At 50.5% G+C, this 25,163-nt stretch overlaps 9 protein-coding genes across 9 annotated transcripts; 4 read left to right on the top strand and 5 right to left on the bottom strand.

The window, feature by feature from the left end:
- Nucleotides 1-559: 559 nt before the first annotated feature.
- Nucleotides 560-2,380, top strand: N7443_003692 (uncharacterized protein; the record flags this gene model as incomplete). The annotated part of the gene is made up of 3 exons (XM_056883748.1): nucleotides 560-583; nucleotides 628-753; nucleotides 815-2,380. 3 exons carry the CDS (start codon nucleotides 560-562, stop codon nucleotides 2,378-2,380), a joined length of 1,716 nt encoding a protein of 571 aa, XP_056742026.1.
- A 3,057-nt stretch (nucleotides 2,381-5,437) lies between these two features.
- Nucleotides 5,438-7,645, top strand: N7443_003691 (salicylate hydroxylase; the record flags this gene model as incomplete). Its single annotated transcript, XM_056883747.1, has 3 exons — nucleotides 5,438-5,705; nucleotides 5,764-6,175; nucleotides 6,226-7,645. The coding sequence occupies 3 exons, from the start codon at nucleotides 5,438-5,440 to the stop codon at nucleotides 7,643-7,645; spliced, it is 2,100 nt and encodes a 699-aa protein (XP_056742025.1).
- A 151-nt stretch (nucleotides 7,646-7,796) lies between these two features.
- Nucleotides 7,797-10,745, bottom strand: N7443_003690 (uncharacterized protein; the record flags this gene model as incomplete). Its single annotated transcript, XM_056883746.1, has 11 exons — nucleotides 7,797-8,577; nucleotides 8,663-8,901; nucleotides 8,958-9,255; nucleotides 9,309-9,524; nucleotides 9,587-9,655; nucleotides 9,704-9,882; nucleotides 9,932-10,039; nucleotides 10,096-10,172; nucleotides 10,228-10,335; nucleotides 10,407-10,499; nucleotides 10,568-10,745. 11 exons carry the CDS (start codon nucleotides 10,743-10,745, stop codon nucleotides 7,797-7,799), a joined length of 2,346 nt encoding a protein of 781 aa, XP_056742024.1.
- A 933-nt stretch (nucleotides 10,746-11,678) lies between these two features.
- N7443_003689 (DUF803 domain membrane protein) lies at nucleotides 11,679-14,144 on the bottom strand (the record flags this gene model as incomplete). Its single annotated transcript, XM_056883745.1, has 1 exon — nucleotides 11,679-14,144. One exon carries the CDS (start codon nucleotides 14,142-14,144, stop codon nucleotides 11,679-11,681), a length of 2,466 nt encoding a protein of 821 aa, XP_056742023.1.
- A 654-nt stretch (nucleotides 14,145-14,798) lies between these two features.
- N7443_003688 (WD40 repeat domain-containing protein) lies at nucleotides 14,799-16,577 on the bottom strand (the record flags this gene model as incomplete). Its single annotated transcript, XM_056883744.1, has 1 exon — nucleotides 14,799-16,577. The coding sequence occupies one exon, from the start codon at nucleotides 16,575-16,577 to the stop codon at nucleotides 14,799-14,801; it is 1,779 nt and encodes a 592-aa protein (XP_056742022.1).
- A 334-nt stretch (nucleotides 16,578-16,911) lies between these two features.
- Nucleotides 16,912-18,480, bottom strand: N7443_003687 (proteasome regulatory particle base subunit RPT2; the record flags this gene model as incomplete). Its single annotated transcript, XM_056883743.1, has 4 exons — nucleotides 16,912-17,165; nucleotides 17,221-18,289; nucleotides 18,345-18,410; nucleotides 18,478-18,480. The coding sequence occupies 4 exons, from the start codon at nucleotides 18,478-18,480 to the stop codon at nucleotides 16,912-16,914; spliced, it is 1,392 nt and encodes a 463-aa protein (XP_056742021.1).
- Nucleotides 18,481-19,221: 741 nt separating this feature from the next.
- Nucleotides 19,222-20,050, top strand: N7443_003686 (E2 ubiquitin-conjugating protein UBC1; the record flags this gene model as incomplete). The annotated part of the gene is made up of 3 exons (XM_056883742.1): nucleotides 19,222-19,482; nucleotides 19,538-19,818; nucleotides 19,879-20,050. 3 exons carry the CDS (start codon nucleotides 19,222-19,224, stop codon nucleotides 20,048-20,050), a joined length of 714 nt encoding a protein of 237 aa, XP_056742020.1.
- Nucleotides 20,051-20,482: 432 nt separating this feature from the next.
- On the top strand, nucleotides 20,483-21,815 carry N7443_003685 (TFIIH complex kinase subunit CCL1; the record flags this gene model as incomplete). The annotated part of the gene is made up of 2 exons (XM_056883741.1): nucleotides 20,483-20,815; nucleotides 20,895-21,815. The coding sequence occupies 2 exons, from the start codon at nucleotides 20,483-20,485 to the stop codon at nucleotides 21,813-21,815; spliced, it is 1,254 nt and encodes a 417-aa protein (XP_056742019.1).
- Nucleotides 21,816-22,764: 949 nt separating this feature from the next.
- On the bottom strand, nucleotides 22,765-24,643 carry N7443_003684 (ATP-binding cassette family ATPase ARB1; the record flags this gene model as incomplete). The annotated part of the gene is made up of 2 exons (XM_056883740.1): nucleotides 22,765-24,033; nucleotides 24,101-24,643. 2 exons carry the CDS (start codon nucleotides 24,641-24,643, stop codon nucleotides 22,765-22,767), a joined length of 1,812 nt encoding a protein of 603 aa, XP_056742018.1.
- Nucleotides 24,644-25,163: the final 520 nt, after the last annotated feature.

The raw sequence follows: 25,163 nt of genomic DNA, 5'->3' as shown, positions 1-25,163 counted from the left end.
GACAGAGCGGATCCCCTGGATGAACGAGGGGAGAAGCTCCGCAGTTGACACTTGGACACCTTAGTCAGGTGCTCTGCCGAGGCCGCAAATCTAGGCTTTCTCCTTTCTAGTTTGATCGTTCTATGTAGCTTCTAGCTCCTCAGCCTTGTGCTAGGTTCACTACTACCTTACAAGATTCTATTTTTGATACTTCTTTGGATCTGCACTATGCCTTTTTTTTTAGGGGGGAGAAAGTTAGCGTAGCCTTTTCCCCACCACTTAGAATGCCGATGCGACGGAGTCCCGGTGGATGCTGCTTTCAGCTTAATCTCCGATTGAGGTAGATACCACCTAGGTTCGAGAAAAGCAAAAGCAGTATTCGACTATACTGTATAATCGCATCGGGTCTTTGTTCATGTAGTTGCGGTGGAAGACGGATGAATGGCTGATGTCTCAAGCTGCTCCTCCCTTATCTTGTCAGCTACGGGCATGGCGTCACTCATTCAAATGTTCTCTTTCTCCTCCGAGCCTCCCAGACTGCTCACCTCTACTTTTTACGCCCGTGTTCTGCTGATTAAACATGGAGGCAGCTCCGCTTACACTGGTAAGGGGATCCCCACGTTTGTACTTCGTCTCTAACTTGATCAGGCCCATACCCACGCGAGAAATGCTGCATTCGAGACCCGCAAATCGAATCCCGTCGCCGCCAGTGAGGAACATGACTTGGCTGCCGGCGAATTCGCTACCGCTGCCCAGAATAGCTCTGACCCAGAGGTGAGGCAGGCTATGCCCCTCCTTCGAGGTTATCGCACGCTGACCGCAGTCGGGCATACAGGCTCTCCGAACCTTGCGGCTACTTGAATACCAGCACAAGACTCTGGCCGAAATCTTGAGATTCCAGCATGAGCATCCTGCTAGTACAACCGCCGAAACACCGAAGACCTCCCCCTCGAACGCTGCAGCGCAACCCTCGGCCACAGACCCCGGGAGCACCAAGGCCACAAGCCAGGATGCTCAAAACCAGCCGCCGAAACTACCGGGAATGCCTCGGATGCTGAGTCGCGAATCCTCATCTATAGCCAGTAACCTGGCCTCGGCTCGTGGTATACCTTCGCACCCTCGTCGCGGATCACCGGTGTCACCGACTCTTTCTGCCCAACAAGCCGGAGCGAAGATGACGGAGGGGTCGAGGGCCAAATCCGGTGAATCAAGATTGCGGGAGGTTCCAAATAAAACTCGTCAGAGCCGAGCATCTGCACCCAAACAAATGTGGTCTCCTCCGATGCCCAGTCCTACAGAGATCATATCCCATGAAGTCGTACCAGCAAACGCCGCCGAAAATCTGCCTTCCAAGTCCAGATCATCGACGAATGACGAGGGGTTCCAGCGGTTCTATTCCACATTTGAAGGCCTGATATCCAAGATTTCAGCTCCGTTAGCCTTTGCTGGGCTTCCTTTGTTATCAGAGGACCCCGCCAAGGCTGCGTCTGCAAACCGGAAGTCGTCCGCTGAGACCAAACTAGATCGCCATCATGCAACTTCAGACCGATCATCCTCGACAGCGGAGCCGGACGTGAGTCGTTTATTCTCTCGAGCAGCTCTGCGGTCGATTCGGGATACGCCCGGAAGCGCCCCTGGAAACCCTGCCGAGTCCTTCTACGTCGTTCCTACATCAGGAGGAACAATGTCTTATGCCGGGATCCTAACGCGAGCAGAGAAGGAGGCTCGTCGGAATAGCTTGGACGAGGCTGATGATGAATTTGTTGATGCACGGGAAGCTCCAGCGTCACCAGAGATGCGCCAGAGTACAGGCAGTTCTCGAAGTGGGCGTCGAGGTGCGCCAGACAAACTCATAAGCCAGAACCCGAAAACCGTTGAAGAACTACAGATGGAGAATCAGGCACTGAAACAGCTGTCCGATACTCTATCAAAGCGACTGCACATGTGGGAAGTCAATGCACAGTCATCATCCATGGCACTTCAGCAGTCATTGAGATTCATGCATCATCACAACACTGGATCTCCAGAGCAACTGGCACATGGCTTCTCATCTGCGGCATCCCCGGTGGCCCAAATGTCCACGGCACCAGCAATGTCCGATATAGACCCGAAGATCAAGGAGCTAGAAGAACTCGCTCATCGCAAACAGCAAGATCTGGATCGCATTGCACAGGAGAACGAAAAACTGAAGACCGTCCTTGGACGGTACCGTGATCGTTGGGAGAAATTGAAAGAGGGTGCCAAAACACGAAGAGCAGAGGGTCGTCCAGCCGATGGCCAGAGCAGTCAACGACCAGATATTCCAGCCTCTCCACACCCAGACACGGATTCATCTAACCAAGCGGCTGGCCGCAATGCTTCTGGATCAGATACTGGAGGTAACGCAGATGCAGCGCCTTGAACCATGCATTGCTCTTTTATATTTACGAGACCATGAAATTGTTCCTTGGCCGTTTGATTTCGGTTCGATACCATAGCCTTTCGTTTAACTCTACAATGGACATTCGTATTCATATTTTTGATTGCCATTTCTTTTGATGAGAATTTAAGCGTATTGATCAAAAGGTTTCTACTTAGGTCGCGCTAATCACTACGGAAATAGGACAGCTAAAAGACCTCATGGGTTCTCAAGCGATAATTTGAAACGAGCTTCTGGAAGGACACTGTAGCTAACTTCTGAAAGAATGTCACGATCTACAATCTCCGAAGCGGCGAATTTCCAGAACAGAGCCAAACGGTAATTCTCTGCGCTTATAACTTCTTTGATCAGGAAAACAAGATCTATAAAATGCCGGATAGTGAGAATGGGCCATACCACGCCCTTTGCAAGAGGGCCAAGGGTGGCAAGGTAGGTGGGCTCGTAGCTCCATATGGCATTACTTAGGCCCTTGGTACCCGCCTTATCGCATTCGAAAGTCCCAAAAGAGACGTAACTGCGCGGAATGATGAATGGGAAATTGAAAGCGTCAAGATGGTGGACTGGAAACTTTATAAGTGGCCCTGAAGTTCAATAGATGAGGATGTGGGCCTATTTTCTTTCCTTTTTTTTTTTTATGACTGCAAGTTGCAAGTCGGCAATGTAGTTTATCAATTCAACTTGACTTCCATTCGTCAAATGGTCTTAGTTACACAATTAGGTAGCATTCTATCTCTATGTGTTCATGTATTTGGATTGGTGCTGAGAAAGATAACTTACCAACGGGGAGGAGAGAGTTGGAAAAGACCTTGCGATATAGGCCTGGAAAGCTAATAATTGAATCGAATTTCGGGGTTTCCAACTTTTCTCACGTCTACGTGCAAATGGGAGATAATATTTCGATATTGTTGGATATCTCACAAACAAATGCCCGGTATCTTCACTGCGAACCTCACCTTGGCACCTTTCTTACTCTTCCCCTTTCAACAGCTCTCCTAGGCACTTGGCTCCTTTAGTCCGTCTATATATACATCAGGCTGTGTTTTCTTTGCACGTCTGTTCCGATATCCTTTAGTTTTGTCACTGTGTGCGTTTTTCGGGTCTGCTTTCGACCGACTTGAACTATGGCCGGTCAAATAAGCATCGCTGCCTGTTTAGTCACATTTACATGATCACATTCATCAGGCTGGAGGTGTTCCTACATAACTGCCTCACTTCTCTCAATATTTAGGATTATCAGTCACTTTGTATCCTGGGAGACTATGCTACGCCGGAAGGCCATTCTACAGCGAAAGACCATGCTACACAGAAAATCCCGCAATCGGCTGAGGTGGATACGGGGAACAGGCCCGACTTAGACATAGGTACCGCTTGGGTATACTTTACACGTATTTATGACTACTTAGTTTCTTATAATTTCCCTACATTCAGCGATCTTACAAAATGCGCCCACATGGCAGTTTGATTTGCCATTGAAGCCCCGAGGACCACTCGTTGCGTGGCTTTCCGTGGCTTCGAAGCTGTCCTATAACGTCAGAAAATGCAAACAAAACGAAGACTTGGAATCCGGAGTAGCCGGACCACGTTCTAGTACGCGTCACCAATCAACTAGGAACCTATCGCTCAATTCTTTTTGCTCAATTGGATCCCATGCATATGTTCCCACTTGGTTCATGCAAGGTTAGCAGATCGATCACTTAGCTTTGTTTTGAAATAGATCCAGCCCGCCTAGGGCATACACCGCCATAGTCATGGGCGATTCCAAATTTTGATGATATTCGTACACCTACTGGAATGGGCATAGGTAGCTGTGCAACTTAGCATCCACAATGCCGCCTCTGCCGAGCCGGGAAGCTAAATTTAGCTTGGCTTTGTTTTTGGCGATTCTCCAAACATCTTACCTAGGGAAGCATTATTAACATGTTCATTGTCAAAAGCAAGGAAGGCGATGAACATGACGTCGAAAAGAAACAAGTCTGGACTCTTTCATCTAATTAGGAGGGTAATTTGTTGACTAGAAATCCCACTTAGTTGAAAGTGGATCCGGATGGCTTTAGCTTGGCGTTCTCGTTTCTGGCTCGTTCCTGGACCGCTCTGACGAAGCACTCTCTCCACTTCTCCTACGACGCAACCCACGGTACGTCGGAGCCCACCGAGGAGGACGAGCAAGATTAGTACGCACCAAACAAGAAAGAAAATTGAAGATCATCGGGCCAGATCTCCGTCTCTTTTTTTCACTGGTCGAACATGTACGTGCTTCATAAGGCTACGCTACCGTTGCGCTAAAAACTCTTCTAGCCGAGTCTCGACTTCAAGCTAAGCCCAAATCAAGTAGGTCCGTAAATTTTTCTGGATACTATGATTCAAGGTCTTCTTGATAATCGAGCTCTTAGCTTTACATCCATGGTTCATCTTATTATGTCCTTGGGTTTTTCTAAAATTGTTAAGACCCTGCCCGCCGGTGTCTGAGAGCCAAACCGGGGTGGAAGCGGATAACTGGCCCACCGAATTCTGGAACCAAGGCTACCACCTAAGAATAGGGCTCTCCATAGAATATTTCATTCGGTTTTTTTTGAACTAGCATCATTCCGGCAAAGCCTTTTTCAGTCCTAGTAGTAACAGAGACACGGCTTCAAGCGCTCAAGCGGTAAGCATCATTCTAAGAGTTTCATGTTTGCCGATGGTTCTTTAGGCGAAATACGCGCGAGTATTCCCCAAATTCCGTGACATTCATACCGGAGAGACCGGCAAGTCCAAATTTGAGGCTCAGAAACATTACTTTCAAGACAAGGAACAGTCTAGTCTAGGTCTAGCAAGGAAGAAGATGGAGACAGCGCACCGACCAAAGGCCCACTCTCCAAGCTAAGATCTCGTCCGTAGACATACAATTTCTTTAAACGTGATCCGGAGCTTCTTTTCTAGTAGCTCAACTAGTCATTCTTTTCTTCGGTAAAAGCTCTGCTCACCATCCATTCTTTTCTCTCTTGCGTGTATGTGTCTTTCACTTAACACAGTCAGTCTTTACTTGTTCTCTATATTATAATGTCTGAGAGGGAGAATACCACACTTTCTATTGTGGAGGATGTGCCGGTACCCAAGCACCTGCTGTCGACTGCAAAATTCAATTCTCCATGGGAACAATTGAAATGGGAGAAATCGCTCCCCCAAAATGATCGCACACAAGCCCGACCCTCATCAGCTGGCAAAACCCAGTCCGGCGGCCTGCTTAGGTCTGCTAGTCTTTCCACTCGTCGTGTTCAGAGACCTCCTCCCGCGACTCGACCGCTAAGCAATCCTGCCGAAATACACAGTATGTGTTCTATGCATTCTATGTTACCATTGTCAACCATCTAACTTGAACTGTTTAGGATGGGAGAACATCAGAAAAACCGACTTTTTAGTCCCTCCGATCACCGACCCGGAGAGAAATGCACCACTATCACCGATTAAAGAGGCCATCCTCAGCCCTAAAGAAAGCCCAACAAGCAGTCCAGCAAGAAGTCCAGCAAGAAGTCCAACCACCTCTCACTTCAAGAGCAACCGGAATAGCATGTACGAGGTTTACGAAAAGGCCAAAGTGAGGGGTGTTGCTCTTCAGCGGAAACACTGGGTTCGATTGCTGTTCGAATATAGTCTATATGCTCTCCTCATCTTATTTGTCTACTTTGTCCTTGTGGGTATGCCACTATGGAAAGGAGCCGTTTGGTGGCTCTACTGGGTTGTGAGAACCAAATTTGTCATTCAAGGAGGTTATGCTATTACCATTGGTTTAGCTGCACTGTGAGTTACTCTGGCTGTTTCTCGATTGTATCAGGATCTAACTGATTTAGCTATGCATTCCTCCCTCTTCTCATCCTATTCGAGAAGGATCCTCCTACAATCGACGACAGCAACCTTGACTTGGAGAAGAACTACTCAAATGCCAAAGATACAGCCTTGATTATCCCGTGCTATAAATCTGCCAACATCATCGGGCCAACTTTGAAAGCCGCTTTGAAAGTCTTTCCCCCGCAGAACATCTTCGTTATCGCCAATGGCAATAACGAAACACCTCTCGACAACACCGAAGAAGTTTGCCAGCCTTACGGTGTGAACCACCTCTGGGTTCCTGTTGGATCTAAGATCGTCGCCCAATTTGCTGGCTGCTATGCTGCCAAGGGCTTTGAAAATGTCCTCCTCATCGACGACGATTGTGCACTACCCCCCAACTTCCCCATCGTCGCCGACCGACTGAAAGGGAGGGTCAAGTGTATTGGATACACGATCAAGAGTGTTGGTCCGGATTCATCGAAAGGCACATTCTGTCAACAGGCGCAAGATCTCGAATATAAAATGTCTGGTCTGCAACGGGCTTTCTTCGGAAAACTTGGCAGTGCAACGTTCCCTCACGGCGCAATCTCAATTTGGAACACGGAATTTTTGAAGCAGACATTTTATGAGCACCCTGGATTCTCAGTTTCCGAGGATTGGTTCTTCGGTGATAGTTGTCGTCGCCTTGGAGGACGCATCACGATGTGCTCTTCTGTTTTCGTGGAGACCGAAACTCCGACGTCTGTCTTCTTCAGTGGAAGTGGTAGTCGCGGCGGCTTTGGAGAGATGACCATTTTTTCCCAGCGTTTCAAGCGATGGAACTTCTTCTTTGTCGTCGGCATGTACTATGATATCAAGTACATCCTGACAAGCTGGAAGCTTGGCTGGTGGGAAATCGGCGCTAAGCTCTGTGTTTTCCAAGAGGTCTATGAAACGCTCATCTACCTCATGGCACCATTCATGCTCCCGATCTCATTTGTCGTTCGCCCTGAATTCTGTGGCATTCTTCTCGGCGCCACGATCGGAATGTATATCATCAACGTTATCATCTTCAACGAGATCCATCTGCGAAAGAAGAATGAGCGCATCGGTTATGTCGTCTTGATTTTCTACTATACCTTCTACAAGATTGCACTCACCGTCATCAATGTGGTCAGCTGCTATTGGTCTCTCTATAAATACGCACGCTATTTCGCCAGTCGTCACCCGAAGGTCACCGAGGATCAACAAGCGATTGAAGTTATCCTTAGTCTCGAGCAGGATGTGGAAGGATCTGTTTCCGATGAAGAGGAATTGTTGAGGTCTCATTCTGAAAATGGAAATGCCTATAAAAGATTGACTCTAACAAGGACGGTGCCTGAGAGGATGGAAGACTGGCCGTTGAGACCAGAGATGGAGCAAACGGGGGATTATAGCTTCCATTCACCTTCTTGGATATAGACGCGGGCGGCGCCTTGTTATAATTAATAATTTTGGATTTTGGATTCAAAAGACATGAAATGAACACTGTTTTACGAAAATCATGATATTGGAAAATCACCTTCCTATCTTAATGAAAGGGATTGGATTATGCGGCTATCGCGACTACGCTTCACAACACAGTGAGCGTGGTATTTCCCCTTATATCCCCCGAACTACTTCCAGCCATCACAGTAAAGTTACCCGGTTCCACCACATACTTCATCCTGTTATTCCACAGCCCAAGATCTTGAACCTTGATCGGGATCTTGACAGTCTCGGTCTTACCAGCGGGAATCACCACCTTGGCAAAGCCCTTCAGCGATTGATTCGGAACAACAACCGTAGCAATCTCATCCGAGACATAAACCTGGACGACCTCCGTTCCATCCCGCTTCGAGTTTGTATTGGTCACATTAACGCTAACAGTCACGGTGCTCTCTGATGCAGAAATCCTGCTCCGGTCGAGACTAACAGACCCATACTCGAAAGTGGAGTAACTTTTGCCGTAGCCGAATGGATACCATGGCGTCGGATTGCCTAGAACATATTGATGCCCAAAGACAAGAGTCCCATTACTGAGCTCATAGCCCGAGTCCCCAATGGAGCGACCCGAGTTCAGGAAATCGTAGAAGATGGGCAGATCGCCCACATAGCGAGGGAAACTGACAGATAGCTTTCCAGAGGGGTTATAGTCACCGAACAGCACATCAGCGAGAGCATTTCCACCTTCCTCGGATGGGTAAAATTGTTGCACCAGTGCCGAAGTGGAGTTAGAAAGCCAAGTCTCTGTAACGGGTTTTCCGCTCGACAAGACAACCACAGTGGGGACACCAGTATCGACAATAGCTTTGATCAGAGGAGCCTGAGCTCCGACAAGTGACAGGTCATCTTCGTCGACGTGTTCACCGGTGCTGAGTTTAAATTAGGGCAACCATGTCTTGGTAGGGGTCTGGGTATGGCAGTGGGGCGGGATGAAAAAAAAAGTGTCTCACTCACGTTGCATTTAGACCCTCCCAGAGCTGGACTTGGTCGCGAGACCAGGTTCCAACTACTACAACGGCAACGTCGGATTTCTTTGCTGCTTCGATTGCTTTGTCAAATCCAGATTGATCGTTGCTCCATCGCTCGCAGCCTTGGGCGTAGTTGATCTCGGCTTTGTCGCCGACTGCGGCTTTGATGCCCTCGAGTGGAGTCACGCCGCGGTACTGGCTCTCGTAAACTACATAGTCGCCGTACTATGGATAGTATTTAAGTTAGATGCTAGATCTTGGCAGTAAGAGTATGTACTCACGTTCATGAACCCATGAGCCATAGGTCCAATCACTGCAATACTGCCCGATTTCTCCAGTGGTAGTGTCTCATTGTGGTTCTCCAAGAGGATGATAGACTCTTTGTCTAGATCCCTCGCGATCTGCTTTGCCTCATCATTGTTGATGAGCTTATGCCACTGGTTCTCCGGTGCAGCGGGATATGGTTCTTCGAAGAGTCCCATTTCAAACTTGACTCGAAGCAGCCTGGATACTGCAGTGTTGACGTAGGATACGTCCAACTTTCCAGACTTGACCAACTCTGGGATTTTCTGGAAATTACTGGACTCAGGTCAGCTATGTTCGGCGTTCTTTTTCTCGCTTGAGGCTCTTACAAGGAACCGCCTCCCATCTCAACATCAATACCGGCGGTCAATAGCTGCTCCGTGACCGATTCCATATCAATAGGGTCACTCTGGCACATCTTGAAGTAGCTGCATAGTCTGTCACTTCCACCGGCATCAGTCATAACGAAGTAGTCGTAGCCCCATTCCTCTCTCAGAACTTCCGTGAGAGTATGGTAATCGGCCACTGCGGGAACACCATCATATCTATTAAAACCAGGATTAGCCTCCGCAGAAGATATTCCTTCTTCCAAGTTAGATGCACTCACGAATGGTACGCCGCCATGATTGCCCAAGCACCGGCATCAATAATAGCGCGCTTGAACGAGGGCATCCAGCTGGACAGTTATAAGTATATCTTCGACTTTCTGGTATGTTCAACATACGTGGTTCGCAACTCCCTCTCACCCCCATGCACAGGCCCCGTGTTTATTCCTTGCTCCGGGTTGCTGAATCCGACAAAGTGCTTCACCATCGCCGAAACGTTCTTACTCTGCAGACCTGTTACGTAGCTGTACCCGATCTCGCCTGCCAGGAAGGGATCTTCGGAGAAAGTTTCTTCAACCTTTTCATTTGTCAGTCCAAACGCCGCAGGAAAGATATTTGAAACTTACACGACCATAGCGGAGTTCACGAGCCAAATCAACCTCAGGAGCAAAGAGTTGACTGGCGCCCAGTGCTCGGGCTTCGCGGCCGATGACCTCGGCCATCTTCTGGACTAGCTATATGATCTTTAGATATCGAGCTTTGCGGCATTTCATAACTCTGGGCCACTAACCTCGGGATTCCATGAGCTTCCAAAGCCAATAGGAGAATTGAAGATTGTAGCATTGCCAATCAAGAATCCGTGTATGCCTAACAACGATTAGTCAAATTGCTTCCTGAGCCAAAGCTAAAAGTATGTCCGTACCTTCAGTTTGAACCAGAGCAGGGATTCCAAGTGTAGTATTCTGAAGAAGATAGTCTTGGCCTCTCTTGATGTTATCCGATATCCAATCCCACGGAACAGGATATCCCACTATGATTGTGAGCATTCATAAAGAGTACAGGGTTTTCCTAGTCTGTATGCGCCTGGACATAGAATCATACCGTAGAACGAGCCAGCCTTCATTTCCATATTCTCCACGAGTCCCGTATAGTTGAATGCCCCCGAAGTTTGGTTCATCCAATTCGTAACGTCACCTAAGCCCACGGTCAGCTAGTGCCCTGCTTTCATTGTTCGGGGATGCAATTGTATTGTATAAACATACCTTGTATTAACTGCGCCATCTTATCCTCGATCGTCATTCGACCCAATAAGTCCTCAACCCTTTTTTCAACAGGTGCACCGGCATCTTTGTAGAGTGGAGTCTTCGAAGCATATCCAAGGGTAATAGCAGCAAAGAACTGCGCCAGGAACAATCCCTTCGAAAGTCCGGTAGCCTTCATCTTGATGTGAATTTGACGCCTTTTTGTCCAAATCAATCCCGCAGGCTCACAAGCCAGCTCAATGGACAAAAAGGTTCAATTGGAAAGTTCGAAAGAATGAATACCCAAAAAGCGCCGATCGGAACTGCATATAAGACACCCTGGTCGGACACAATTTCTCGACCCCGCGGGGAAAATATCGGGGCTTGTTCCATCGCGCCACAGACCTTGCTCGTTCTGGAATGTTAGAGCTTCGGATGAAATCCTAGCTGCAAGGCTAGTATGCACCACGGAGATGAAGTCATTGTGAACAAATCACGGCCGCAGGAGCTGACCTGCAGCATGTACACTAAGACTATATGGAAACGGGGCAATAACCCCGCGTCTGAGCGGGGGTTCATCTTGTTTACCTGACGATCCGAGTGGAGAAGCTAAGAAGATGAGAGTACCTAGGTAGGTGCGGCTAAATTCAGGATGCGGAGGGATCTCTACACGTTTACTGGATGATTGCATAGTCTGCAGTCTCACCTTTTTCCACCTATAATAGTACGTCGTTAGCCCCGGCGGGCAGGCGTCATGCGAGATTTAATCAAATGTCGGAAATGAGACTCGGTTAGCTATTTATTTGGGAGATTATTAACTGAGATGGAGTAAGATGAGATGTACAAAGGATGTGAGATTGAGAAAGACATCCCATGACAGGGATAAGTTGACGCAGGCCCGCCTTTAACTTCACGCGACAAAATGAGATGACACAGAAGGGTTTCAAATGACCAACAGAATATACCCTGCAGAATGCAATATCGATTACAAGCCCATATGCCAACAAAAAAGAAGGTCTTGGCGTAAAAAGAGAAAGGAGATGATGATGAAGAGGTATGAATGTGATGTGTTGAGTGACCCAGCCACTCATGTACGGTCTAATTGCAAAAGTCAAGGGTTGCCTTTGCTCGATTATGTCCGAGGTTCGCTCTCGGTGTTTGCATTGTGTTGGTTTTCACCTTGTGCCGAGGGTCCCTCGCTGGCCTGCGGAGTTACGGTGCCTTGCGTCACCGCACCGCTATCGACGGGCTGATTTTGCTTTTTCAATGCACCGCCCAGCCATGCGAGGCCACCGCTCCACGAGTCACTGAAGCTGCGGAGCCGTGTTGTTTCTTCATCGGTGGTGTGAGGCTCCGTGGTGTAGAGCTCGACAGCAAGCGCAGGCGTGGAGCGAGCGGCCTTGGCGGATGGCTCTGCCGGGTTTGTGGCGGACTGGAGACGAGCATTGGCAAGTGTCAACTGGTTTTCAAGGCCATCGACATCGGCCCTCGGTTGTGCAAGATCGCCATCTTGGTGACGGCCCGTCCCTCGGTCAAATGCGCCATCAAGTTGCCTGCGACGACCTAGTTTCCGCCTGCTGCGGTCTTTCAAAGGACTGCCTTCGCCACGGCGAAGGGATTCGGCAACTACGGCACTGAAACCACCCGAAAGAGTAGGGAGAAGAGGACCGGGTGAGAACCGGTGAGAGAGGGAGCTGCGCAAAACGCGTCGGGAGGGCGTCTCGAGAAGAACATGGGGTTCGTTTCCAGCAGCCGGGGTGGAGGCACGACGAATAGTTGCTGGTACACCATCGGGAGTTGAATGCTCTGCGCCGGGTGCCGGAGGGAACTGAAGAAGGACTGTTGATTCCTGGATGGGATCACCAGCGCGAGGTGAAGGAGTAGTGGGGCGGTAAAGCACCGTATCGGATTGGGGTGTCGCGAGAGGTTGATCCGAGTCTGCCCATGGGTTGGACATGCGAGAAGGTGGGCGCAAAGGAGATGCGTGGTCCAGCTCGGGGCCCGAAAAAGTCGACCCGGCGGTCAATGAGCCTGCAGGAGATGATGATACAGCAGATAGGACCCCTCGAGGTGTGAGCTCGTTCTCATCGACTCCGTCGATCCCACGACTCGCAAGAGATCCTGAAGGCGAGTGCACGACGTCAACATCTACACCAGGAGCGGAATGCAGTGTTTTTGACAATCCAATATGATGGCCAGGAGGGGAGAGATCAATTCGATCATGGTATCGTTCGCCGTGCAGCAAGCCAATGGCTTCTTCTTCGTCTTCAGTGGAAAAGGTAGATTCGTCATCGGACCGAGCCCTACCACTGGTGATGAAATAAACTCCCAGGAATGTCAAAAAACATCCTCCCACGAACTTCATTGCACGCTCGGCCGTCATTGACTCAAAGTCACGGTAGAGGACAGCACTTCCAACGATGACGGACAAGGTAAAGAGAACGAACTGAGTCGGGATCACTTGGGTCGAGTCGAAACGTTGCAGGGCGCGGTTGATGTAGCGAATTTGCATCAATGCGCTGAAGACAAGAACAAACACGAGCAAATATGTGATGGGGAAAGTGATGACGTGCCAGAGGGTGAACGACAGCAGTGAAGAAACACCCTTTGTAGAAAGAGCTGTATATCCACCGAACAGTGCCACCAGCCCGACATCAATGAGTATTGAGCGTGAGCCATACTGGAAGCTAGCCCACATAAGAGCAATGATCAGCCCAGTGGTCAAGCCTAGATAGAGCTCAAATTCCCAGCGAGTGATCATCATCCAAATTTCCTCAGGGCCCAACTTCTCTTCAGAGTCCTTGGCACTGAGCACGACAACCACAGCACCTGCGATAGCGACCAAAACGCCCCAGAAATCCCGCGATCGGAACTTCTCTTTCAGAAGACATGGGGCGATAACGCAGTTCGATATCAAAGCCACAACACCTAGAGGAGACACAATAGAAGCTGGTGCGAATCCGTAGGCCATGAAGTTGCCCATCTCACCAAGACACATAAGCACGATTCCAACCCACCAGTATGGAGACTTGAGATAGGACTTGCGCTGGTGTTCTCCGTCGCCAGGGCGGGCAGTCCGATCGGACTCGAAAGAATCTCGCGAAGAGGTGTTGCTACTATCTCTCGTATTGCCGTCCTCATCACGGTACGGCGAAAAGCCGCGACTTTCATTACGCCGGTTTTGCTTCCGCGAGTGTCCTCGGGATTCGTTCGCATCATCGTTTCCAAGAGCCCCATACCGGTTTTCAAAGGAGGACTCTGAATGCGTGCGCCGCCATTCCGCCTTGTGTCTGCTCTTATCTTCTTCCCATTCACGAGCGATTCGAAGATGCGCGTAGCGCTGGATATTGAGCGCCACTGAGATGAAGACATTACCGATTAATGCCGTGGTAATACCAATAAGTGACGACCACTCATGCATATGGCTTTGTCCGTCGCCATTACGGTTATGTGGAGGGACCGCAGTCGAGGAAGGAGGAACAGAATGAGCGTAGCGCGAATAGGAGGCGAAGGTCGGGGTTGTGGCGGATGGCGCGATAGTCGAAGATACGAGCGATGTAAGCAGGCCTGCTACCAGCTGCTGCTGTGAAGAGTCCATCTCCGTCGCGTAGGATATGAGTGAGGCAGTAACAAGTGCGATAAGTACCGCATTCACCGGGATAGACTCGGGATACCGACAGAAGCGCTCGAATACCGGGGCTTTTCGACAACTAGACTCGACTCAGATCAGGGAGTGAAAATTGAGCATTTCATATAGACGGCATGCTGAGGTCGGAGGGAAAGGTTCTTTGACCAGGTAGCGGTCGTAAAGGTTAGTAGGCGGCAACGCACGGAGAAGAGCTGGAGCGGAGAAAATGCTCATGTCAGCACCCAACCGGCGCTCCTTACTCCAGGCTGAAGAATACTAATGTAAGCCACAACGCAACACTGAGTGAAACGCGCAATCCAATCTTGCACGAGGTCAAAGCATGTGGTTTTAGTTGTACCATTGGTGGTTCAGGCGGGTTTCGTGTACTGCGATGATCCCGCTCTTGGGACGTCATTGAGCAGTGAAAAGAGGGGGAACATTGCTGACCTATGTAAGGAGGCCATGCGCTGCTTGTTTCGAGAGCAGTGTAGCGTTACTTAGTTACAGCTTGCGTGTACACGTCGTTTATTTCCATGAATTCATTTCGATTTAACATCGTCGTCGTTGAAGTATAAGCAGTCTGTAAAAACTAGTATACAAGGGCCTTAAGTGGGGACTTGACGATTATCGCCGCGCCTTCTTCTTTTCAGGACCGCGATCCTCATCATCACTCACTTCTGCGTAAATGGCCTTGGGTTGTGTCTCCTGGTATGCCTTCGTGAAGATAGGATCCTTCTGAGCCTTGTCGGCATACTTCAGAAGAGCCTCTCGAGGATCTTCATCACGCATGGAGCTGAGAGGAATATGCGACTGAATGAATCTTTCATCGGACCCGCCCTTGGCGAAGGGTGTGACTTGCGGCAAGTGTGGTCTACGCGGGTCTCGAGAGCGACCAGATGCTGTGAGTCCAACATTTGGGTGGCGAGCAGACCAGGTCGCTGAGCTGTAATGTGGAACACCATTGGATCCAACCACCACAGAATCGCCAGCGAGCCCTGAGGACATATCTGTGGTAAAGGAGACGTTATCGTCCACATGTCGAAGTTTGGGGGCTTTGGACATGACCAATGCAGCTCCCTTTGTGGACATCGTCGGGTTGTAGAGAACGTGGGTCTCGGCGTTGGCTGACCCGGTCAGAATTTGGTTGAGCTTCTCGTGCCACATAACAGTGATCAACGGGGAGCCAGGGGTGACAGGGGTCACCAGCTCTGGTCTCAAAGCCGGATTAAGAATATGAAGGTGGCCAGTTTCCGAGCCGACAATAATATTCGCCGCCGAAGGAGAGAATTGGATGTTGGATGTGGGATAGCGGAACGATGTTGAGGGGTGAGACGCAATAGTAACTGGCGCTTTGAACTTCCTGGTATCCCACAGTTTAATGGTATCATCTCCGCCTCGACTGACAACGTATCGTCCATCAGAGCTAACGTCCAGTCCACTGGTCCAGGTGTCCCGAGTATGCGCATCTCTAACCTCACCAGCAGGCCGTGTGAAAGGACCCTTGCCACCCCACATGGCCAAGCTACCATCAAGTGCCGCAGCAACCAGAATATCTGACCCACCCTGTTTTGAAGATCCCCACGCGACGGCTGTCATCTTGGTCCGGCCAGCAGACCCAGCCACCCTGGACTTGTGGACAATGACTTCCTTCTGTGAACGACCAACATTGGCATCCCAGATGCGCACAGTGCTGTCTGATCCCGCAGTCGCACACAAATTTTCATCAAATGGGCACCAGGCTCCACTGGATACCTCGGAAATATGTCCTTTGGTGTGGTGGAGATCGCGTAGGTACATGTCACCCTTCGCGAACTCAGTGATAGTTTCACCATCTCGATCAAGGATTCGCGGCTGGGCGGTTGCAGTCACAACCAGAACATGGCCAGGCGATAGCGGGTTGAATGCAGCGTAGTGAACGGCGTGTGTATCTTGCGACGCGGATTGCTTCTTAAGTGACGGATCGACGGACTTGAATGCACGTATAGTGGAAGGGGTCATGTTGGCAAAATCGTGCAGCTTAAGCGTGCAGTCGGTAGAACCTGTGATTAGTCGCGCACCCGATGGATCCATGGTCATCGTCGTAACGGCGCGCTCGTGTGTCTTCATAACTAGTTCGTGGGACACGGGGAACTCGTCCTCGTCATCCTGGTCGTCGGAGTCATCGTCGTCGTCGGAATCATCCTCGCTGTCCTTTGGCTCCTGGGGGTTCTTTTCTGTCTCTGCAGGGCCAGCTGTGGTGGGTGCAGTTAGTTCTGTCCCTTCATCGTTTGCGGGCGGCTTTGGGACCGAAACCTCAGCACGCTTGGTCCGGTCGATCTGGGTACTAATATCAACCGACTTCTCCTGCTTTCCGAAGCTGGAGGGGAAGAATTGCTTGAAAGCTTCTTCGTCGAAGCCGTCCATTTTGCAAGATTGTAGAGGTTGGGTTGGAAAAGAAGTTGCGACGCCGATAAGTTCAAGCTCGAGCTAGTTTGCAATGTTTGCACCCGCTTCGGCATCGCACTATCAATCAGGATCCACCAATCTATGAATGTACATGTCATGTGAGTAATAAGTTGACACTTTGAGAGAAATTACAAGATAATACTGGAAGAAGAGGAGCCAAGAGGATAGTTCGGTGTATATCGCTTCCGCCATTCGCATGCGTTCCATTAAAATACACAATACGCCCAGATGAGGTGTCCAGCGCAGACGTTGACCAGCAAGCTGATTTCCTCAGCGGAGCACTGATCAGCGCTTACAAGTACAATCCCTCCACAGGGCCACCGTCCTGCTTTGTCTTCATGATGCGCTCACGAGCCGAGCGGAAGTCCTCCATCTGGACCCGCATACGACGCTCTCGCAAGGCCATCAGACCAGCCTCGGTACAGATGGCACGGATATCGGCACCGGAAAGGTCATCCTTTTGGTTGATGAATTCGTCCAAATCGACATCATCGGCAAGAGACATCTTTGACGTGTGCAGGGTGAAAATCTTCTTCTTGGTGTTTTCTAGAGGCACGTTAGCTAGGCTATTCAAAGTTGGGGATATTGGGGAAATACTCACGGTCAGGGTTCTCGAAGAGAATCTTACGATCGATACGACCAGGACGGATCAAAGCGGGGTCGAGAGTCTCGATTTTGTTAGTGGCCATAATGACCTTCACATCACCTCGGTCATCGAAACCATCAAGCTGGTTCAGAAGCTCCAGCATGGTACGCTGGATTTCACGCTCACCGCCAGATTGCGATTCGTAACGCTTTGTACCAATGGCATCAATCTCGTCAATGAACACGATAGACGGGGCGTGCTCAGCGGCGACTGTGAAGATTTGACGGACCAAGCGCGGACCATCACCCAGATATTTCTGGATCAACTCACTGCCAACGATTCGAAGGAAGGTAGCGCTTGTCTGGTTGGCAACAGCCTTCGCGAGCAGTGTCTTTCCGGTACCAGGGGCACCGTAGAGAATGACACCCTTCGGTGGCTTGATACCCATCTCCTCGTAGAGCTCGGGGTGTAGTAATGGCAACTCCACGGACTCTCGGACTTCTTGAATCTGGGACTCAAGACCACCAATATCGGCATATGACTCCGTTGGAGCCTTGTCGAGCTTCATTACGGACACGAGAGGGTCGGACTCCTCGGTCAAAACACCAACGACTGAGACTGACTTGTGGTGCAGGAGAATGCTGGCGCCGGGCTCGAGGAGATCCTTATCAACGAAGGACATGATCGATACATAGTACTCGGGACCAGTGGCACTGGAAACGATCGCGTGGTCGTCGTCAATCAATTCCTCCAGGTTGCCGACTCCCATCGGGCTGCCTCGCATGTCATCGACACGACTCCGCTCATCCGCGTTACGATCGGTCACATCCATATCACCATCGCTGACAGGACCTTTTGTTTCCTGAGCCTTGGCTCTGCGTAGTCGCTCCATGTTCTCAACATATTCCTCCTCAAGTAGCAAGTGGTCGTGGACCCGCTGCATGCGAAGATAACGCAGCTTACATCTCGACGTAGGGTAGATATCTGGGAGCTTCGCGGCAGTGCTGGGACCGGCGGCCTTGCGCTTCTTGCGCCCGAGACGGGTGGTAGGCGGCGGGGGAGGCTCGTATCTGGGCTTGTCCTTCTGTAGGCGCGAAGTCAGAACTGACCGAGTAGCAGGGAAGCGGATGGAATCGTACCTTCTTATCCTTATCATCGCGTCCATCGCCACCAGGGCCACCGCCCATGTTAGACTGCTGGTTACCCTGTTCGAAGATATGTCAGTAAAGGCAAATCGGGAAGACGAAAGCTTGAGCAGGCAGGGTCACCAACCATGTTTGTAAGCCAGGGACAGGATCACTGTCTGTGTCCGAGAAGGAATTAAAACAAAGATGATGGGCGGAATTCAATCTCCGGGGATAAGGAAGCTGAAGATGGATGGGGAATCAGAGGTGGAAGGGATGAGCTGTCACGGCAGTTAGGATGTTGCTGCTCGGGGGTCTGCGAGCTGGAAGCTGTTGCCGCCGGCACGTGATCATGGCCTCAGGCCTTAGGCCGTGCGTCATGTATGCCTGAATGCCTGAGCCCGCCTTGAGCCAGCTTCTTCACTAACCTCCAGTCAAGCTGCAACAATTTGGTCTGGGACTGGCATCGAGAGAGCTTGCTTGGAGGGTTTGGCAGTATATTGATACGCACTATCAGTTTTCATTCTCGAGGCCCGGCGCAGCCCTTGTAAGCTCGGTACTAGAGCTGCTCGCCCCTCATACTTCCCCTCCACTGGTGAGATCGCTCTCTTGTGCTCTTTATTATCTATTTTAGATACCTTTTGTTCCTGTCGAAGAACTACCCTCCAGTTATTTCGAGTCACATGCTTCGTGTTGAATCTTTTGCTAACATTGAATCATACAGTACATATTCCTTGTCTTTCCTCATCCGAGTCCGATCTCTCCGAGTCTTTCCCGACACACGATCACCTCGCCTCCACAAGACCGAAGTCACCGTCTTTACTTCCACACACCTCTTCTCCACAACTGCCTCATAGTCGTCTGTACGCTTTAGATCAAAGCCAACATCAAGATGGCTAGTAATCGCATGCGCCGTGTGGCCAAAGAACTGGCCGACATTGTTAAAGACAAGAGTTCTCAAATCCAGGTTGAGCCGATTGGCGATCATGAGGATATCACGCGTCTCCGTGGTTCTTTCCCAGGGCCGCCCGACACGCCGTATCAAGGCGGCACCTATAGTGTCGACATTAAAATCCCCACCGATTACCCTTTCCGTCCTCCGCTTATGAAGTTTGAAACCAAAGTGTGGCATCCAAACATCAGCAGCCAAACAGTACGTGCTTTTCTGATTATACTTGGTGGATTCAAACTCACTGACATGACCCTAGGGTGCAATCTGTCTTGATACTCTTGGGACTGCTTGGTCGCCCGTTTTGACGGTCAAATCGTCATTGCTTTCATTGCAATCACTGCTCAGTACTCCGGAGCCGAAAGACCCCCAGGATGCGGAAGTTGCCACAATGATGCTACAGGCTCCTCAAGAATTTGAGCGTGTTGCACGGCAATGGGCTGTGACGTATGCTGGTGCGCCTTCCACTGGCACCGGTTCAGGAAATACCGGCGGGGCAAACAATGCTCAGTTATCAGCTCCCAAAGACGATATTGCTCGGTAAGTCAACTCAGATCTTTTTGAATTGAGAGAAAACATGAGCTGACGGTTGAACTCCAGATACGGTGGATACAACAGGGACCTGGTTTCCCGTTTCACCGACATGGGTTTTGATCTGGAACAAGTGGTGTCTGCTTTGCGCTTTGTCGGTATCAACACCAATGGAGGCCAACCCCGGGAACTGGAGGATGCTCAATTGGGAGATATCACTGCTCGTCTGCTGGGCGACTAAGCCCTAGAGACCAGAGACGAAGAATTATATTGTTGGTTTGGCCTTGGGTGCCCAAGTGATGATTGACTGATGAAGGAAAACCATGATCCCATGTAAAATTATGGAGGCTTCCAATGTTTGCATAACAAAGATTCAAATATTTTCAACGTGTATCCAGTTCAAATGCTGTAGAACGAGGCTATACTTGCATGCCGTGGCTCGTTATCGATAAGCGCGTCAAACCCGACGCCAGCCTCGACCTCCGCGACGAACATTTTGAACAGCCTCGCCCTTTCCTCGCATCGCGGGTACCTAATTTCAAGGAGGCTCTCCTGATTCATTTCTACTTATTCATATCTCTTCCATCTCTTTCTCAAAGTGTGCAGCTACATACATCCCTCAAACCTGCTTCTGGGCCGTCTTCCTGCCGCGAAAGCAGGACCTTTGAACATCATGATCGAAGACGACGTCTACCGTACCTCCTCTCAATACCGGCTATGGTCCTACACAAATGCATCACTCCAGTCCCTACGAGCCACAACAAATGATGTCGCCAGTCAGCGCGTGCGAGCCGCGATACAGCGAGTTGGTGAAGCCCATCTGTCCGCCACACCATCTACCTCCGGGACCCCGCAACCTGGAAGCGATGGCGAGACAAGGAAACCTGACGATAAGAAAATCGAATGTTTGACTCCAGAGGAAGAGCTGGTACTGGTCACATATTATTGTGAGAAGACGCTGGAGCTGGGCGATGAATACAAGCCGCCTTTGCCCACGATGGTCCGAGTAAGTTGAATTCAAGATAGTCATGGCAATTAGAGCTACCAACGAGACGATGATCTGACATTCTCTTTGCAATCTATAGGCGACCGCTATTCAGTACCTCCGCCGATTCTACCTGACCAACTCTCCGATGACCTACCACCCCAAAGATATCATGGCATGTGCGCTCTTCCTCGCCACGAAGACCGACAACTACTACATGTCCCTCCGGCAATTCGCAGCCGGTGTCCCTGGTGGACCATCAGAGGAGAAGGTCATCGCCCCTGAATTCCTGATCATGCAAGGCCTCCGATTCACATTCGACGTCCGGCACCCATTCCGCGGCCTGGAAGGCGGCGTCATGGAGCTTTCAGCAATCGCACAAGGCGAAGGACAAGCCGCACCCCATATGCCAAGCGAAACGCCACAGGAGCTCCAGCGTGCTCTTCTTGCGATTGCGCCACATCCTACACCCTCTTCCTCAATCGCAGACCGAATTGGCCGCGCGCACGGCGCAACACGTGAGCTGCTCAAGTCTGCTGCGCAGATGACGGACGTCTACTTCCTCTACACCCCGTCGCAAATCTGGATGGCAGCATTTCTCCTGGCAGACCGACCCTTGGCCGAGTTCTACCTCGACACCAAGCTCGGTGGCCCCCTCACACAAACAACCGAGTCAAACCAAAATAACCTTCAAAATCCCCTTTATGAACTTCGCACCAAACTCCTTCAAGTCATCTCTGACTGCGCCGCTCTTCTCCACGCATACACATCTCTTTCATCAGATCCAGATCAAATGAAAAGTCTCAAGCGAATCGCAAAGAAGCTCTACCATTGCCAGAACCCCGAGAAGGTCAACTTGAAGCGCGACTTGGCTCAGCCGCCGGCTTCTGCGACTGACTCGGCAGCGGCTTCTGAGACGGAGTCGGAACGTCTGGCGAAGAAACGCAAGTTGGAGGAACAGAAGTGCAGTACGAATGATATGTTTGGGCCCGAGCTGGTTGCTGATCGGACGAAGCATTAATTGAGCAAGCGTTTTTCTCGCTGTGTCTTTTTCTTTATATGAAAAAATCCATTCTTTGGGCAGTTTCACGGGCAGTTTCACTGGAATGGATGTTAGGGCTAATTCAATATCTTGCGACCCTTGGCCCTGATCGAAGCCTAGTCAGTTACGCGCTGCGCAACTTTACGACTAGATCCCGTCATTTACTTCGCTACTTCCTTCGTCTTGCACTGAAGAAAGGTACTTACAATCCTTAGATTGAAGCACGAGATTTCTGGAACACTATTATAGAAAATTAGGACTGAGGCACTTCATGTTCACACAAAGACCTCACTGATCTAACAGCCCTCGGGACAGGCATCTCAAAATGAACAGTGTTCAAGATGGTGATCTAACACCTAAAACAACCTAGTCACATCTATGACCCAAAGTGCTTCAACTTCACTCTACTATAACTACAATTTCCAGAAGCAAACTACAAGTAAAAAGTACTAAAACAGGAAGCCATTTCATGTCATTGACCCGAAGATCCGTAGATACATCGACACGCAGAACAGCCGAACGATCCAGCGTCCCATCACGAGACACCGGACTCTCTATCAAAGATGCACCACGGCGGGTGAAAACAACCATAAAACAATGAAAATTCGACCAACAGGGGCATATCTGCTATATGTCGAGGGGGAATGGGTTCATCACAGCAAAGATAACAATCGCAGGAAAACAATAAAGTGATCGCCCCTCCCATGCTCAAAGTCTAATGAGGAAGGATAGGGGATCGTACACCTCCGATCTAAGGATAAAAGGAAGTAAAAAAAAGAATATCAAGATCCGGGATCACGGAGTCGACCTGTGGTTGGTGGGGATCCGTGCCGGATCATTGAACTTTTAGGCATTGCAGTTCCCTCGATTCTCGTCTAGCATTTCGTCGTCATGAGAAAGGAAAGCTATGTTACTCGGTTTGAGTAGCTTAGACAGCACCAGCGCTAATCATCTTGTCACGGAGGTACTTCTTGTAAGCACCAATGCTGCCATCCCAGCGGCGAACAGTCTTGTGCTCGCAGACCATGATGTCCTTGGCAATCTTGTCGAGGAGACGGAAATCGTGAGACACGACGACGACACCACCGGAGAAGGCGTTGATAGCGTCGGCCAAGGAGTCGATCGTGGGGATATCGAGACCGTTGGTAGGCTCGTCGAGCAGAATCATGTTGGGGGACTCGATGGCGAGCAGGGCGAAGACAATACGGGACTTCTGGCCCTCGGACAGGGTACCCATGATGGCAGTCTGGGACTCGCCAGAGAGACCGTAGCGGCCCAGCTGCTGGCGCCAGTACTGGTAGTCCTGGGACTTCTCGGGGAACTTGTCACGGACGAACTCCAGGGAAGACTTGGTCAAGTCAAGTTGCTCGGCGGAGTGCTGGCTGTAAACACCGAGCTTCAAGTGAGTGTGACGGGAGACACGGCCACCGATGGGGCTGAGCTTGCCGGTCATCAGACGGAGCAGGGTGGACTTGCCGACACCGTTCGGGCCGACAAGGGCAGTACGAGAGTCCATGTCGACACCGAAGTCGAGGTGCTCGTACAGGGTGTCCTTCCACTCACCAGAGTAGGAGAAGCTGACATCGTCGAAGGACAGAACGGGAGGGGGGAGCTTCTCGACATCGGCGAAGCGGAAGGTGAAGACACGGTCGGAGATGACGGGCTGGATGAAGCCATCGGCCTCCATCTTGTCGAGAATCTTCTGGCGAGACTTGGCCTGACGCACCAAGTTGGCATAGGTACCAGCGGAAGCAATGAACTTCTTGATGTGAGTGATTTCCTCCTGCTGCTTGGCGTAGGCCTTCGCCTGGTTGGTCTCCTGCTCGGAGCGAGTCTTGTGGTAAGAATCGTAGTTACCACCGTAGTAGAGGAGCTGCTTGCCGCGCATGTCGAGCATGGTGGTGCAGACACCGTTCAAGAAATCCATGGAGTGGGAGACCAGAATCAGGGTACGATCCCAGGTCTTCATATACTCCTCCAGCCACACACAGGCCTCAAGATCCAGATGGGCAGTGGGGTCATCGAGCAGGAGCAGGGAGGGCTTGACGAACAAAGCCTTGGCGAGGGCAACACGCATACGCCAACCACCGGACATATCCTTGGTCTTCTTGTCGATGGTAGTCTTGTTGAAACCGAGACCGGTCAAAATGAGAGAGGCACGGGTGTGGAAGGTGGAAGGATCCATCTTGTCCATACGCTGCAAACGGGTGTTAGTGTCGGTGAAAAAGAGAAGAAAGACTATGGTGATAAAATCAAAGACTTACGTCGTACAGATCCTCCAGAATAGGGCTGTCGGGACCCTCCTCCTCGAGGATCTCCTCAGCCTTCTTCTCCATGCCGTCAAGCTGGGCCTGAGCCTCACGGACAACCCACTCCAGAGCACCGAACTCGGTGGGGGGAGCACCCTCGTTCAGAAGGTAGATATCGATGTGCTCGGGGATGGGGAACTCGCGGGTGGCGATAGACTTCAGCAGGGTGGACTTTCCGCAGCCGTTCTCACCCAGGAGACCGTAACGGCGACCGAAGTTGAGTTCGAGGGTAGCGTCGGTGAAGAGGACCTTGCCGTGGAACACCAGAGAGGCGGAGGTGATCTTGCAGTCACGGGAGGCGGGCAGGGAAGACAGGACACCGGTAGTGACACGATCGGAGAGACCGTGCTTGTCCATCTGAGAGGTGAGCTTCTCGACGTCCTTCATCTTGTCCTCAGAGGTGGCGGGCTGGTCGCCAGTGACTTCGTCCTTCTTGGACTTCTTGGAGGAAGCATCGCCACGCTTGGCCATACGGGCCGCCTTGGAAGCAGAAACCATGATGACGGATGTAGGGGGAAAAGATGGGGGGGAGGGAGGGGAAGGAAGGAGAGACGCGAAGAAACTGAAGCAAAATGCAAAAAGAGACTGAAGTGGAGCGGCGGGGCGGAAGAAACAGAGGGGCAGCGAGTGGGGGGAGGTGTTAATGCTGAGCCCTTATCGATAGAACCAACTTGGATCGCTAAGTCTCTCTTGGAATGAAACCAAGGTAGAAAAGAGCAGTTAAAGAGAGATGTAAAAGGAATCTCTCGGATGATAATTTGATTGTGCCCTGTCGAGTCTGTCAGATCAAAAAAAATTAAAAATCTAAAAAAAAAAAAAATTCAAATTCGAGCGGTGGGCCAAACAGCGAATACGTAGCGTATGATTGGGAGCGAGAGACGTCACCGCTCACTTGGGCGTGATTGCCTGAGGTGTCCACCTATTCGCCACTCTGTTTCACAGGACTGGGGGTACTTTCCAAGGCGTATTTTCGTACTTTCTAAGGGGCCAGTTGAACAGGGATGCCTGGCTAATACCA

The sequence above is a fragment of the Penicillium atrosanguineum genome, assembly GCF_028827265.1.
Source record: "Penicillium atrosanguineum strain IBT 20685 chromosome Unknown utg000003l_segment0_segment0, whole genome shotgun sequence".
Lineage (NCBI taxonomy): Eukaryota > Fungi > Ascomycota > Eurotiomycetes > Eurotiales > Aspergillaceae > Penicillium > Penicillium atrosanguineum.
This window is presented reverse-complemented; position numbering and strand designations above follow the sequence as displayed.